The sequence below is a fragment of the Peromyscus leucopus genome, chromosome 15, assembly GCF_004664715.2.
Source record: "Peromyscus leucopus breed LL Stock chromosome 15, UCI_PerLeu_2.1, whole genome shotgun sequence".
NCBI classification, from domain to species: Eukaryota; Metazoa; Chordata; class Mammalia; order Rodentia; family Cricetidae; genus Peromyscus; species Peromyscus leucopus.
In genome coordinates this window covers 52,897,049-52,913,537 of record NC_051076.1, presented here as the reverse complement: position 1 = coordinate 52,913,537, position 16,489 = coordinate 52,897,049, and the positions used below count along the sequence as shown (strand labels likewise).

At 53.0% G+C, this 16,489-nt stretch overlaps 2 protein-coding genes across 2 annotated transcripts in view; both read left to right on the top strand.

Annotated features, from left to right (window-relative positions):
• Positions 1-1,872: 1,872 nt before the first annotated feature.
• On the top strand, positions 1,873-3,554 carry Ascl5 (achaete-scute family bHLH transcription factor 5). Its single transcript, XM_028876494.2, has one exon. It carries the CDS (start codon positions 2,449-2,451, stop codon positions 3,010-3,012), a length of 564 nt encoding a protein of 187 aa, XP_028732327.1. The 5' UTR covers positions 1,873-2,448; the 3' UTR covers positions 3,013-3,554.
• A 1,471-nt stretch (positions 3,555-5,025) lies between these two features.
• The window catches only part of Cacna1s (calcium voltage-gated channel subunit alpha1 S), a 94,881-nt gene continuing 83,417 nt past the window's right edge, over positions 5,026-16,489 (top strand). Inside the window, 2 exon segments of the mRNA XM_037211376.1 lie at positions 5,026-5,280; positions 6,755-6,860. Of these exon segments, the coding sequence (XP_037067271.1) occupies positions 5,129-5,280; positions 6,755-6,860 (258 nt within the window). The 5' untranslated portion in view covers positions 5,026-5,128.

The window sequence follows — 16,489 nt, the reverse complement described above, 5'->3', positions numbered from 1 at the left end:
CTCCAGCCTTGCTGGCAAGTCTCTCGAACCATCTTTATGTGCCCAACACTGAGTGAGGGACTTTACAAGAAAAAGCCTGGCCCTGCCCATTGAGGCTCACTGCCTGAGTAAAGTCTCAGATACTCAGTCCTGACCTGACAGCCCAGGCTGGGATCTGGAGGTTACCCTAACGGAGCCCAGGGTCTGTCAGAGAAGAATTGTTTTTTAGAGCATTTCTCTACAGTCAGTGTGTGTGTGTGTGGGGGGGGGTGCTGCCCACACGAGCGGGGAGATAGGAGTTTTGGTTCTGATGTCCTTATACATCAGCTTCCATTTGAGAGCAAGTGCTAGTCTCTGGGTCCCTGATTGGCTCGTTGTTCTCAGTCAACATGGAGGGAAACGCTAACGGGAGACAGACTAGGGGTCTGCGAAACGGACAAACGTGGTAAGGCACAGAAGATGCTCAGTCACCGGAGACTGCCACCGGTTCTCCGGCAGGGAGAGGATCGGAAGACTCGACCACTGCCAATGCCTCGGGATGCCCCATCACTCAGTGCGAGCTGCTTGCTCCCCCACCCAGTAAACTCTGAGCATCTTCCTCAAAGGGAGAATGAGCAGTAGTGTGACCAGTGCCACAGGGACATTTAGGAACACTGTGGACGGACACACACACACATACACACACACACACACGGCAGGGAGCAGCATCAGAGAGGCTTGCCTCCTGGGGGGGGGAGGGGCAGGGGGAGAAGAACATATAACTTGAATCCGATAAGCACAGCTGATGGGATCTGGTGGTACTTAAACTCAACACCGACCAATTATTTCCAAAATAACAGCTTTCTAAAACCTGGGGAAGGGCGACATGTAATTATGCCCCACCCTGGCAAACCCAGTTTTTGGCCTAATCCTCTTTCTTGGTTATTCAGCCAGGATTTATGGAGCATCTATTACATGCCAGGGACGGGGCTCGGCTTGGGCAGATGCAAGACAAAGAAGACACCCTGTTAAGTGCTCTAGAGGAGAAGGCCAAGAGGATGGGAGGCGGTATATCCCGGACCCAGTGTAGCCTGGGACAGGGAAGGAGCAGGTGACAGTCTCTCGGCCAGGCAACTTTGGAAGTGCTCACAACAGGAGCTCTTTGTAATCAGAGCTGTCCTTCATTCGCCAGAGAGACGGCTGTAATGATTTGAGATACCTGCTTCAACTCCTTCTGCTAGTTCAATAGACTTCTTTAAAATATTTTGTGATTTTTAATCCCGTCTTCGTGCATGGGTGTGTGCACGTGAGCACAGGTGCCCACGGAGGCAAAGGATCCTTTGTGGCTGGAGTTTATAGGCAGTTGTGAGGCCCTGATGCAGCCGCTGGAAACCCAGTCTTCTTCAGGAGCAATACCTGCTCTTTTTTTTTTCTTTTTTTAAAGACTTATTTATTTATTATATATACAGAAGAGGGCACCTGATCTCATTACAGATGGTTGTGAGCCACCATGTGGTTGCTGGGAACCGAACTCAGGACCTCTGGAAGAGCAGTCAGCGCTCCCAATCTCTGAGCAATCTCTCCAACCCCAATACCTGCTCTTAATCACGAGTCATCTCTCTAAGCCCCCAGGAGGCTTTCCTTCCACCATTTTTAGATGGAAGGCCCTGGAAGGTAACAGTGATGAGACAATCTGCGTTCTCAACGGAAATGGCATTGATGCCCCCGCCCCATGCCAGGTACGGGGTGCTCTGGCATATGTTTTTCGTTTGTTTGTTTTTCTCTTTTGGTTCTCTTAGGATCTGTAAAGGATGTTTTCTGTCTCTCCAAATACGGAAATCTGACTCAAGGATGTCACCGGACTATTGAGGAGTGAACCCAAGATTTGAGCTCTGACCAACACCTCCCCCAAACCACACTCTCTTCCCTCCTGATCGTTTCTGGAGATAGGAGTGCCACAAGGGCCTTTCCTTATTGATATGTCCACTCTTCTCTGCTTTTAGCAAAATTCTGGGGCCTCTTCTGCAAAGCTGACACACTCGCTGCCCTCACCCCTTCTCCGCAGCTTGGGGATCCTGCGACAAGAATCGGTGAAGAACAAGAACTGGGCATCGGAGCACCTGGTCATGGAGGCTCACAGCTAGCGTCAGGGACAGGTGCCAGTGTTGGGCTGCAGGAAGAGGCAAGACTCGCAGATCACAAGGTCCAGGGAAGAGGGCGAGAGTCCTCAGATTACTCAATACATGGTACCCCAAGCAAGATCGCAGCAGGTACCTGCTGAAGCTCCGCAAGGAGCTGCACTTGTCCAGAGCTATGACTCGCTTTAGGAAGTCCAAGTCAACCCAAAAAAGCAAAATGAAGCCTTAGCAACTCGCGGTGCCCCAGAGCTGCTAGCGATGTGACTTGTCCCCCGTAGTCAGGACCACACAGAGCCCGAGCAGAGGCCATTCGGTGAGGGGCCTCACCCTGGGTCCAGCTCCACGGGGCGCAATGAACAGTAACTTCTGCCGGGCCCTGGTGGACCGCGGGGCTCCCAGCGGCATGCAGCTGGGTGTCGTGGCCCCTGCAGGACAGACGCCGCTGGCAGCCACGGAGCCCCTGGGCAACGTCCCCTTCCTGCTGTACCCTGGCCATGCCGAGCCGCCTTACTACGACGCCTACGCTGGGGTGTTCCCCTACGTGCCCTTCCCCGGCGCCTTCGGGGTCTACGACTACCCGTTCGAGCCCGCCTTCATCCAGAAGCGCAACGAGCGCGAGCGGCAGCGCGTCAAGTGCGTGAACGAGGGCTACGCGCGCCTCCGCGGCCACCTCCCCGGCGCCCTGGCGGAGAAGCGGCTCAGCAAGGTGGAGACCCTGCGCGCCGCCATCCGCTACATCAAGTACCTGCAGGAGCTGCTGAGCGCCGCCCCCGACGGCGAGCCGCCTGCAGCCACCTCCCCGCAACCCGCTTGCCAGGGCAATGCGCCACCACCCGCCTTCCTGGTGGCCGAGTGCAGTGGGTCCTCCTCCTTCTCCTCCTCGCCTTTCTTAGAGTCGGAGGAACCCAGCCTTTGATGGGGCCAGAGGCCTCGACTTGTCCCTCTAGGGAACAGTATGGGGGCTTCTGGGTCATCTGTGCCGGGCAGGACAGTGATGTTCAAGGACTGTGCTCCCACCTCCACCCACTTGGGCCAAATGTGCGAGCCCGGGGTAGAAAGGGCGAGATAGGGATCACAGGAGGTGGTGAATGCAGTGAGGAGCGGAGCTCTGGACAGCTCCTGGACCCGACGGCCTCTTGGCCTGAGCGCGGCTCTGGGCTCTGTCGTCCACCACAGCAACAAGTCCCCTGGAAGCCTGCAGCACTTTGCGATGCCTGGATCTTCCACAAGATGGCCTCAAATGCTAGCGGGGAGCTTGATTGCCTCTAGAGATCAGGAATGCGTGTGTGTACGTGTGTGTGTGTGTGTGTGTGTGTGTGTGTGTGTGTGTGTTACACGCGCACTTCTGTCGCTGGTGCTGGTTGCTTGACAGCGAATGATCACCTCCGCTCTCCCTCTCCCACCCTTCGGTATAGTCTTCTGGTCTTTTCCCAGGTTAAGGACTTCCATCCCTCCCCCACTCCCAAGATTTGGAAGCTTCTAGGGTCCATTGACACTGTGTTTACAACCAAGGGCTAAATAAAAGGATTGTTGAGTTTTGTGACTGCTGAACTTTTGTCCGTGCCCACTCCCCACCCTGTTCCTCTTCTTCCTTTGATCCCCCAGCCCAGAACACTTGCTGCCAGGGTGGATGGGGTGTTGGCTAACTTATGCCGTCAACTAACATTTCCAGAGAGCTTAATGCACGCTGCGACTGCGCCATGGCGGGATCAGGGTTGCAGGGAGAAAGCTCACAAACCTTGTACAATGAGGGACATGAGGGGCAGGGGCCATGTAAGAGCACGCACATTCAAGGTTGCCTGGCAGGCTTTCACTTCAGTGGGAGGGTGGCTCTATTTTATTTTAATTTGTTATTTATTTATTTATTCATTCATTCATTCATTCATTCATTTATTTATTTATATTTTAGTTTTTCGAGACAGAGTTTCTCTGTGTAGCTTTGGAGCTGTCCTGGATAATCATCAGAAGTTTTCTTGTGTTCTGCCCTGCCCGCAGTCAGGACAAGTCTTTCCCACTGGTGTCCCAAAACTGTTTAGTCCCAAGTAAACACACAGAGGCTTATGCTATTTACAAACTGGATGGCCTACGGCTCAAGCTTCTCGCCAGCTAGCTCCTATAACTTCACCCATTTCTATTAATCTGTAAGTGGTCACGGGGCCGTAGCTTACTGATACTTTTACATCTTCTTCTCCTGGTGGTGGCTTGCGGTGTCTCTCCGCTTCTGCCTTTCTTCTTCCTGTCTCTCTCCAGCTGGAATGTACCGCCTAACCTTATTCTGCCTCACCAATGGACAAACAGCTGTATTTATCAACCAATAAGAGCAACACATATCCACAGCATTCAGAAAGACATCCCACAGCACTGGATCTCGCTCTGTAGACCAGGCTGGCCTCGAACCCACAGAGATCCGCCTGGCTCTGCCTCCCGAGTGCTGGGATTCAAGGCGAGCATCGCCCAGCTGGTGGCTCCATTTCTGACAGCAGACGGCATGGAGGTTCAGGGCTGATGCTGACAGACACTGAGCCTGGAGTGGGTGGAGAATTGCTGAGCTGAGCCATCACCCAGAACCTCCTCTGGATAAAGCCATGGAGCTGGGGTGGGGAGAAACTTAATCTTAGCACCAGGGACCTATCTAGTTTGTGACTCCACACGGCAGGCTCCTCTTCCTGAGCCCCATTATCTAGCTACGAAACCTTCCTGTCTCCCACTGCCCCTGCCGCGCCTCAGGCCTGGGTGTAAATCACCCCTTTACACCCAGCCCTTGCCCTCCTTGGGGGCAGTTTGGGATGTCACTGGCTGGACTGGAAGGAATGACAGCTGCCTGGCCTCAGGAGCTTGGGCTGGGCAGCACGGGCTAATTTTACTCGCTGGGAGCAGAGAGAGTAATCCTCCCACCCCCACCCCCGCCCTGTCTGATTGCCTCAGCAGGACAGGCTCAGTCAGGCCCAGTCCCCAAGGTGGGGGCATTGGGGACACAGGCAGGAGAGGGCCGTGGACTGGGGGAGAAGGGAAAGAGGGGTGTCAGGGAAGCCATGGAGCCGTCCTCACCCCAGGATGAGGGCCTGAGGAAGAAACAGCCCAAGAAACCTGTTCCTGAGATTCTGCCGAGGCCACCCCGAGCCTTGTTCTGCTTGACTCTCCAGAACCCCCTCAGGAAGGCCTGCATCAGCATCGTGGAGTGGAAGTATCTTTTTTATCACCTGAGCAAGCGGGAATGGGGAGGGCATGGGAGGCAGGGGAAGGGGACAGGGCTGTCACAAAGCTCAGGGTGACTGGTCTCTTAGCAGGGGGTTAATCAAATACCTCAGACCAGCATAAGGAATCTTGGTGAAGGGAGGAAGAAAGGTCTCCACCCCAATGGAAAGAAGAGCTTCCTGGGGGCCCGAGGAGACCACTGAGATTATGAGTGACAGCCAGAAGAGAGAGAGCTATTGATCATCTTAGGAAGGGCCTGTGCTCATGGGAGCTGTTTCCAAGTGTACCCAAGTCTCTCTCATCATGGGGTACCACTCAAGGTTTTGAATAAGAAGACAAAAGAGGTAGAAGCTCCGGAGGAAATCCTCCATGGGGGTGTGGGGGTGGGGGTGGGGGGAGATGACAGGTCCAGGACAATTTCCGATGACTCAAGTCTCAGTTACAAAGGGAGCTGGTGACATGGATTTGAGGGAAGGCCTACTCTTAGTGGTTCCTGGATGCTGGCGATCAAACTTGGGTGTTTTAGCTCAGAGGCAGTGTTCTGACAGTGACAGGGGCCTTGATCTCTCTCTGGGTTTGCGTGAGTTCTGGAAGAAGAAGGATGAAAATATCTGGGTTATTTGGGGGAAAGGTGGGGCCGCAGAGAGGAGGCCTGTGTGAGTGGGTTCTGAGAGTCAGGAATATTTGAAATATTTTTGACATGCTCTGGAAGAGTGGGATTCCATCAGCTGTGCCTTGGAGAAAGGGATCACTGGAAGAAGGGTAAGGGACATATGGAGCCACGTAGAGACAGTGGGTCTGGGCTCGGGCCTGGTTCCCAGAGCTGCACTGATTCCCCATCACCTCCAATCCCTTGCCTGTCTCCTGTGAGGGCAGTTCTCCTGGCAGGCTCTCCCTTCCCTCCACTCTACTCCACTGAGCCCGCTCCACCCACAGATCTATTCTGTGACCCCCTCCCCTGTCCCCTGTCTCTCTTCGAACGCTGAAACTGCTGGGAAGAGAATGGGATTTTGAACAAACCTATCTCCATAGCATGCCTTCTGCTTCCCACCCCTAACGACATACCAAAGACTCCGTCTCAATTTCCCTTCCTCATATTGGCTTTCTGAATGGCCAGTAAGTCTGGAAGGGTGGATTCCAGAGCACCCTTTGGAAATGGCTACTGCAGGGCAGGTGTATCTCGGAAGGGGATGTGTGAGCGCAAGCCTACGCACGTGAGTGTGTGCCCAGAGCTCTGAAAGTCTGGCTTTCCTCTCCGTTTCCCTTCTTTTCCAGTCCTACCAAACATACATCAACCCCCAGCCTCCCTGGCCATTTTGGGGGACAAGCCCCCACAAATCATCATGTGGCCTGACTGTCTCTTAGCGTTACAGTGATTTCTAGACTGGCCTTCAGCAGTCTCCTCCCCTCAACCCCACACATCCCACAGATGACTCAGGGGCCCTCCTTAACCCTGGCATCAGACCCTTCGAGACCATCATCTTGCTGACCATCTTTGCCAACTGCGTGGCCCTGGCAGTGTACCTGCCCATGCCTGAAGATGACAACAACACTCTGAACCTTGGCCTGGTAAGAACATCTTCCCATCCTTCCCTTGCGCTCCTCAGCCCCGGCTGGGAGGCACCCTGGGGCTTTGCTCTGGTGGGAGAAGCTGGTGCCTTGGCTCCCTAACAACACTGACCCCGATGTCCTCACACTGCTGAGCTGCTCGGTGGCCCTGCGGCTTTACCAGACTGAACCTGTGCAGCTCCGTTCCAAGATCCCCTCCATCAGTCAGCATTCACCATGCCAAGCACCCCACAGGCACGAACTCAGGGAGGGAGCTTTCCCAAGTGCTACCCAAAGTGGTACCCGCTGACAGATGTGGAAGCTGGGCCACAGCAGGGTGAACCAGGGATGCTGAACACGAGCCTCCTCCCCTGGATGGAATCCCCCTGAGCTCACCTACTAGGGGTATATGATACAGAAATGTGCAGAAAGGGCATGACAGACCTGAAGTGCCTCTCTCCTCCCGTCACCAGCAACACAGCAAATTCTGTTCTGAGTAGTTTGCATTAGTGAATTACTGAAATCCCACAGTAATCTCCACGGTATAATATTAGATTCTATGGAAACAAATAAGTAAATTAATAAATAAATAAAACAAAACCCCACCCATGATAACCCTGAGGGCTAGAGTTTAGGTATGTCATGTAGGATGGGCCCCATATAAACTAACAGGGCCTCATACCCTGGTCTTACTGACTTTGGAACTTGCTCTTCTATTTATTTTTATTTTCAAATTATGTGTATACTTGTGTGACTCCGTGTGGGCATTTACAATATCCACAGAGGCCAGAAAATGACATTGGATCACCTAGAACTGGAGTTAAGGTGGTTATGAGCTGCCCAATATGGGTGCTGGGAACAGAACTCAGGTACCCTGCAAGAGCAGTACTGACTTTTAACTATGGAGCCATCTCTCCATCCCCTGGACCTTGCCCTTCTGTTGGCTGTATCCCTAAGGTGGTAAACAGAATGTGGACTCCTAGAGAAGTCCACTGAGAAACAAAGAGCTGACTGGGCATGTGACTCAATGGTGGGATACTTGCTTCTCATCCAGAAGGCCTAGGGCTCTACTCTAGTACCACAAAACTAACCAACAGGACAGGACAATGGAGTTCCATTCCCCAGGAGTTTCCCCTGCACTGGAACCACAGGGCTTGGAGACAGGAGGCCCATCTGCATGCATCCAGGGCCTGAGAGAAAAGTGTGTGTCTCTGCCTCTCCTCAGGCTGGTTTCCATGGTGATCTATTCTGAATTGGGGAGGCGCTGGGTGTTAAATGTGTGTTTGCTGAGAATGGAAATAGCTGAGTTCCTAGAATGGAGAGAGAGCGGTACTAAATGAGGGCAGGCCAGCGTGGTACTGCCAGTGAAGCTGCTGTGTGCAGCCAGGGCCTTCTGCAAAAGAAGTTCAATGATCCATGTCCATGGGTTTCGGGAGAGTTCTTGATCCACCCCATACTTTGTGACTTCGTAATGTGGTTCCATGTGTACTTTAAGAAGTTGAATCCTGCCGGGCGATAGTTGTGCACGCCTTTAATTCCAGCACTCAGGAGGCAGAGCCAGGTGGATCTCTGTGAGTCGAGGCCAGCCTGGTCTACAGAGTAGTAGGAAGCACAAAGCTACACAGAGAAACCTGTCTTGAAAAAATACGAAGAAAAAAAAAAAAAGGAGGAGGAGGAAAAGAAGTTGTTGAATCCTTTTGGTACTGTGTGCTTAGATCTGCATAGGAAGGTGGAGACAAAAGCATCCTTACTGGCCAACTGTCCTAGCTGAATCAGTGAGCTCTAGTTCCTAGTGAGAGGCTCTGTCTCAAAAAACAAGGCGGCCAGCTCCTGGGGAATGATACTAGGTTTCTCCTCTGGTCTCTACATGCATGCACACACATGTACACATGCATGCACACACATGAACATGTGTACATACTCATATGGGCACATGTGTATGTGTGTGAATGCACACATGCACATGTGAGAATACACACACACCCACACACACACACACACACACAAGAAATTAACTGTTTTTGCAAGAAACTGTCTTCTTTTAAGGACATTAAACCACACCTTAGTGATTATTCCATCTTCCATCTTGAAACAAAATGGTTTGTGGTGTATCCCTTTAGTCTGTGGGCTGGAACTGCAGCTCCTTAGTCAAGTCTAGAGCTCCAAGACATACATACCGTCATGAGTGTGCTGGAAGAGGGCAAGCTGGCCAGCATCGCCTGTGGGACAAGTCAGTACACCCTGGGACACTGACCACCTGGGAATAACTCTAATCTGACCCCCTCGTGTGAAGTCCAAAGAGAACAGGCCACACCCAGGGTCAAAGGCAGCTTCTGCCTGAGGTCTCCGAAGCATCCTGAGGTCTCCTCACCACCACTTGTCCATCATATGTTCATCTCCCCAAAACCCCGAAGAGGACAATGAAAGAGACAGAGCAGATTGAGCATTTATCTCTTCCTTATTATTTTGGCTACTTGGAAGCCTAGAGAAAGCTAGCAATATTCCAGTTGCCTACAACAACACTTAGCTTTTAAAAGGGGAGACTCCAGGATGAAATCTGCATTAATTTTGTTGTTGATTTATGAATATATATTTAGTACCTGTGAGAGACCTAGAAATACTCCAGAGGTGCCATTGTGAACCAAGAGGACGATTCCCATCTTCATAGAGCTCAATTAATTTAGTCAATTTCAAAACAAATAATATAATGAATTAGTTAAATATGTGCTTTAAAATGCAATGAGGAGCATGTGAGGTCTGAAGAAGAGAATATAAACTAGTCTTGGGGGTCAGAGAGGCTCCCCAAAAGACAGACTGTTTAACCCAAGGCCTGGAGGATGCAGGCAGGGCCAGCCTTGTGGCTATACATAGGTTCAGAGCTCCACCCGTCTTGGAATGCATGCTCCTGATCATGGCACTGAAGTTTTAATTTCACCTTGGAATTTAAGTTTTGTAAGGAGAGTCCACTGGGACAGTGACCCATATTCTGGGAGCTTGGACACTCAACTCCCACTCACTCAGATTCTGCTGCCTCCCGACCGAAAGCACAGACTCTTAGATTCCTCCCTCCGGGGGCCTGGGCTCCCTGGGAGTGGGCAGGGCCTGATTAGAATTCAAATCCTTTGATGACTCAGAGATGGGCATGGTTGTGGATGTCCCTACCTTGGGCTGGCCCTGCCATAGCCCACTGCAGAGCTGAAGTCCAAGGCCGAGCCCCCGTCTAGGGACACAGTGTCTCCTGGAGGGGAGGTCCAGATGCTCACCACAGGCTGCAGTAGCAGGTCTGTGTGACAGGAACGTGTGCAGGTTCCCCTTCTTCACATCTAGCTGCTGTTGGGATAGCAAATGTTGGGGGGTGAGGGCAGCGGAGGAGAGATTAGCAGGGGTTTGTGAAGGTCTGGCCTCACCCGTACAATATCAGCTGGCAGCTGATGCTATGGCAGTGCGAGAAAGATGATGCGGAAAAGGAAAATCGCTACTTGGTTTGTTTGTTTTGACCACCTTTATGAGCAGGGGTTTCCTACTTTTTGAACAAGAAGTCTTCCATTTTCATGTGAACGGAGTCCCTCCCCTCTCTCAGTGAGGGGTGGGGTGAGGGTATGCCTTCATGGTGCTATGGGAAGGGCCTAGGAGAAAGAGGGTTTGTGTTGGAGCTGTGTGGGCGAAAGAATGAATACAAGGCTAGAGATCCCGGGGTAGCATTTTAAAAAAGTCAGTTTATTTCATGTGCATTGGTGTTTTGCCTGCAGTCATGTCTGTGTGAGGGTGTGGGATCCCCTGGAACTGGAGTTATAGAAAGTTGTGAGCTGCCGCAGGGGTGCTGGGAATTGAACCCAGGTCCTCTGGAAGAGCACGCAGTGCTCTTAACCACAGAGCCATCTCTTCAGCCCATCAGGCAGCATTTGAAAAAGCTTTCCAGGCCGCCACACGGAGCATGGACTAGGGTGAGATGGGAGCTGGGAAAGGTGAACAGAGCTGTCCCTGCAGGAACTCAGATAGGCACTGGAGATGGAGATGGAGGGTAACCTTGAGAAAGATTTATGAAGTGGGCTGTGTGGGACTTGGGGACTAACTGAAAGAGGGTGCACAGACAGAGCTTGGAGAAAACGAAAATGGCACTGGGGTTTCAGGGTGAGCATGGTGCCTCTCAGCAAGACAGCTTGGGGAGTAAGGTAAGTTCAGACGCAACCATGTGGGACACGAGTACCTATATCTACACCCCGGAAAACTGGTTCTGCAGGCCTGAGTATTTGGGGACAGAGCTCTCCTGCTGTGGCATGTGCCAGACCAGCTAGGATGTGGGACAGGCAAAAATGGCCTCCTCCCAGTGCCTTGTACAAGCCAAGTATGAGAATTGGACCCATGATTATGACTGGGTGCCCTGGAACTTGTCTGAGGGGATGGGCCGTCCCCTCCAAATCCTTCCAGCATTCCAAGAGAGTATCAGGCCTGTATTTGGGTCTGGGGGATCCTTTCTGATTCTGCCTGTTCCATGTCATCAGGGAAGCCACAGGTCCTCTCTGAACAGTAGAGGAAACTGAGGCCCAGATAGAGCAAGGTGTTATGGCAATACACAGTAGTAGCAATACAAACGGTAGCAAGATGAGGATCCTGGGCATCCTTATGACCCGGGTAGATGGGGATGTGGGCTATAAAATCAACCACATTGGAGGAGTGGTGTAACATGGTGATTAAGGCAATGGATGGATCTGGACTAGAATAGATGCTCTTGGGCCTGGCCCTTCATGGACATGTGAGATCTCCATGTTCCTTCAGCATCCTGGTTTGTGGTGAGATAACCTGGTCTGCCTGGGAGAGGTTTCTGTGTGAACGAGGGTCTTCTAGGCTGTAGTGCCTGGTACACCAACCTTAGGACCCTTCATGTTTAGGGTCCACCTCTTCAGAGTGGCTGACCCAGCCAGGCAGCCCCGGTCACTAGATCCCAAGGTTGTTCTGGAATCCAAGGATACAGTCCTCCATAGCTGTGCCAAATGATTATGTCAGGCAAAAGAAAATCCGTCCTTCTGTTGGGGAAATGTAGCTCGGTGACAACATGCTTGACCAGCGTGTGTAAGTCCCAGGTTTGATCCCCAGTAGTGAGAAAAAAATCCCTTCCCCCACCTGCCCTTTGACCTTGGTCTCTTAACCCCTCATCTCTCTTTGAGGCCCCTGTGTGTCTGACCAGCCTTCCTAGTCCCCATTACCACCACGGGCAACAGCCACCCAGTGTTTGCCCAGGGCTCCCCTTCAATCCAGCATGGTTCAGACACGAAGAGGCTGAATCACCGCCGGCCCAACTGGCTCACAGGCAGGCCTGTGCCTTTTGCAAACCATTCCACACCGGAAGAGACAAGGCCGGGGAGGAAGTATTCAGAGCTCGGGCTCCTCACTGTGATCCTGCTTCTCCTGGCTCCTGGAACTGCTGCTCAGGCTAGAAAAGATGCCGGAGCGTCCGCTTCACCCTCCGGGACTGACTTGTCCAGGAGAGAAGCCTGGCTGTGGCACAGGGTGGAGGTAGGGGCTGTGGCTCCGCCCTGCCCAGCAGTCTCCCAGGACAATGGAGGCTGAGGGAGAGTGTCCAAAGGGTTTCCATTGTCAGGAAAGTAAGAAGATGGACAAGCATGCAGCTGGGAAGCAAGACCAGAGCCCAGGGCCTGCATCCCAGCCCAGCCTCAGGCTCTCCTGTCCTGCCCCAAACCCAAGCTTTGAAAGGGGTCTGTCTGCCCCTGGTCTGACTTCAAATGAACTAAAAGGGACGTTTGGGAGGGCCACCACTCTCGTCTTGGCTGACCTTAGGAGACCCATGAGAATCGCAATGATGATCAGAGTCCCTCACTAATGATTAGAAACAGATTGCTTTTGAGATAATCTCTTCTTTCACCCTCAAAGAATTCGGGGGTCAACGTGTGACTTTCACAAGGTGAACCGTACTGATTTGCATACAGGAGAAACACATGGCAGCAGTTAACCCAACTCACAGACAGCAAACAGGAGGGTAAGCCTGGTCCACAGAGCTCTGGAGGAGGCGGGGTCAGTGACAGCGGAGAAAGGACCCAGCAGGACTAGTGGGGTATGCACAGCCCAGGCGAGAAAACTAACCCCGGGCTGTGTCTCCACTGGGAAGAGCCAGCCCATCTCCATAGGACCCAATAGTGAGAACGAACCACAGGAACACCCTCGAGACAGTGGTTCTCAGGGAGGGACATGAGGAGGACCTCTACCCATTCAAGGGACATTTGCAATGTCTAGAATCATGGAGGTGGGGGCAGGAACACATGTACCGGCCCAGGACAGCCAGAATTATCTAGCTCCAATGTCAGCTAAGGTTGAGGCCGAGAAACCCTTCCATAGACAGTTAAACAACTTATAAACTTTTCTGTTGTGGGGCTGGCCAGATGGCTCAGTGGGTAAGGATGTCTGCTGCCAAGACCAATGACCCGAGCAAGATTTGCCAGGACCCACATGGTGAAAGGAGAGAACCAATTCCCACCAGTTGTCCTCTGACCTCTACACCCATACAATGGCACACTCACTCTCCTCCAATCAGCAAACAAACAAATGTTAAAATAACAACAACAACAACAACAACAATAATAATAATAAATTACATCCTGACGTTACCAGGGTTCTGGCAGCCTGCTTCCAAACTCTGGATGATTTTCCCTAACAGCCATAGAGACATTGCCTGCAGCGGAGGGCACTGTGAGTTGCGCTCCAGACTACCGCCCATTCAGCTCCTCCTTGGCTCCAGAGCAGCCAGCCCTGAGCCATCATAGGCCACATCAGGCCTCCGCCACATTCCTGGGGTTCAGGTTGCCACCCAGCGTCCTCCGCAAGGCTGGAGGCTAAGCCTCTGGCAGCCAGGGCATTTGTCTTTTTATAGGGTCCAGACTGTCCTGCTGACGCCTGCGGCCAGTGGCCCACTCTGCCTCGCCATCTGGGGAAGCGGGGCTTTCGGCAGGGTCCCACTGCGGCCCTTGCTTCCAGAGCGCAGGAGCCAAGGTGTTCTACAACAATCTAAGGGCTGCCTGGCTGGGTCACCCACTCTGAGGAACAGAGGGACTCTCAACATCTAGTGTGGATGTACAGGAGTGCTCCCAATAAGAATCTGTGGAGATAAAACGGATTCACCCCAGAGCTCGCCCTCTCCTCACTGTGTGGGCTCAGCTCCCTTTCTGGACACTGATTCTTGCCGAATCTGCACCTCCTGACTGATGAACCAGATGGGGCTAAAGAATAAAAGCTTGGGGAGAGTCCCTGGTACGAGCCACACTCTGCAGCCTTTCGGGGACACTAGGGGAAAGCCAGGAGCGTTCAAGTCAGGCAGCCTGCGTCTAAACTCAGTCTCCACTGCCCCGCCTGTGAGCAGGGGCCAGCACTTCCCCTTCAGAACCGTTAGCTCTCTGTGACCTCACATACAGCCCGGTACCTAGGTGTTACGTAACGAGAGTTCCTTTGTCCTCTGCCCTTCCAGATAGCCATCATCCCAGCCAATGTCATACTGTGCCCAGGACTGAAGGGGCAGTGTGGGGTTGTGGGCGGGAGCCAACAAATGCCTGTGCACGCTGTCCCTCTCCAGTGTGGACTGGCGGTTGAGACTGGGAGTTTTGACTCAGACTCTGCACATGTGCTTTTAGCTCTGCCACTTGGCTGTCTGCTTCTAGGATGCTGCTCATCCCTCTCTGTGCGTTGGCTTACTTATCCGTAAAGTGGGTGTGAGTGTACTTAGTGTGCAAGGGTTCCATTATCGTGTGTGGGTAGGACAGGTCCCGGCGTGTAAGTGGCTGCCTTATGAAGGCTCAGCTGTTATTCTTATCACTCAAGACAGTTCCATCCACAGCTCTCCTAGGTTAGGCCTTCGGCTTCCCCACCTCCCCTCCTGCCATTCAGCCCCGTCTCCAGAGCTAGACAGTCCCACCGTATCTGCCCACTGACCTGAAGAAGCTAGTATGGAGGGGCAGCAGTGGGATGAAGACCCCCCCACACACACACACCCAGAGACGTAGGGTGACATGAGGGATCCACCAGACCGTGTCCGTTTGAGCAAGGGTTCACGCACTAAATATAGCAACTTCGCTCACTCCTCAACCGGTCATTTTCCAAACCCTCTAGAATGAAGTGTCAGGGAGATTCCAGGCCCAGAGAGTGGACAGGGCTTGAGCAGCGGCCCAGCGGGCTGGCTCAGCAGAGAAGCGTTGGCAAGGACCGGGGGTGGAGCGAGGGCCCAGTGCTCACACCAGACCTTCTCTTCTCCTTAGATTCTTGATTCTCTCACGTAGGAAAGAGGAAATATGGCGCCTGCATGGGGACTCAGTCCCAGTCCACCGTCTTGTTTGCCTGTGAGCTCGCTCCCTGCTTCCCCGGAGCCTGGAGTACAGAAATCACTGGCCGCAATTGCTCTTGGTGATGGTGGTTTCCTGGCCTCCTTCCTGTCCTGAGCCGAACCTTTTCCAGTGCTAAAGGCCACAGGGGCCACAGGCCTCCTGTACGCTTATTGGGACGGGAACCTGAGCAAAGCTGAATGGACCCCACTTTCGGGGGGGTCTAGGGCCTTCAGACCTTGTCTTATCTTGGGGCCATTGTGAACCCCACTCTGTGGACCACTCACCTTGGGTGGATCTCCAGCCTTAAGAACCAAAAGTGGGAGATCATGCCACAGACTTATCCAATAATAAGTAGGCCATTCCTGCTATCTACTACCAGAAACAAGAAGGGTGGCGAACAAGAAAGAGACAGGCAGCCATTACTATTATGAAGGGTCTTGTGTTGAGGCCTGCCTTGAAGCACCTGCTGGGAAGACCCAGGTGCAGAAGGGATTGTGGGTTCACCCAGCTGACCCTTGCTGCACCCTCGGCCCAAGTTGTAGCTGCCACCAAGTTCCCATTAAATTCACCATCGGATTCCCTTGGCCTCCTTGAAGCGAACAGGCCCCAGCAAGTGAACCCCATGAGTCTAGCACCTCTGGTTCCTATGTGCTTCGTGTCTGTGCAGATCACATGCCTGGAGCCCTTCACCTGATCCTGCATCTTAGTTTCTCCCACGAAGCTCCAATGGAACTCTTCCGGAGAACTCTCTAGACCCCAGAGTCCTCCATGGGGGACACGGAAGGCCTTCAGACAGGAATGGAGACCAGGCCACGGTGCTTGGGGCAGGGCAGAGGAAGGAGGGATGGGAACAGCTGGCCCTGTGGCCCAGACAGGGAGACTGTAGTAGGCGAGTGTCCCTTTGCAGAGGAGTCTGGCTGGCTGCCACCATCTTCTCTCAAAGCCCGAGGCATGCCTGGGTGGGAGTCACTGGGAGATGGGGATGGGGCAAGGCAAGCGATGGGCACTGTGAGCCCTGCTCTTCTCAGCCCAGGACTTTGGGAACCCCTGGCTCCAGGGTAACGACGCACAGATGCAAGGCCTGTGCTCAGGCTTCCCCACCAAGTGCAGCCTTTGAAGCTCCATTGGAGAAAGGTCTGTCTGTGGGAGGGACCTCTTGCACGGCGCCGGGTGCCTGGTGGAGCTGCTGGAGGCCTTACCTCACAGGCAGCTTCCTAGTCTTCCCGTGAGTTCAGGAGGGCAAAGAGTCTGCTGCAGGGTCAAAGACTGTCTCCCCTAGTCTGGTATCAGGGTCTGCTTGTTGCTTATAGCTTCCAGTCTGCTCTA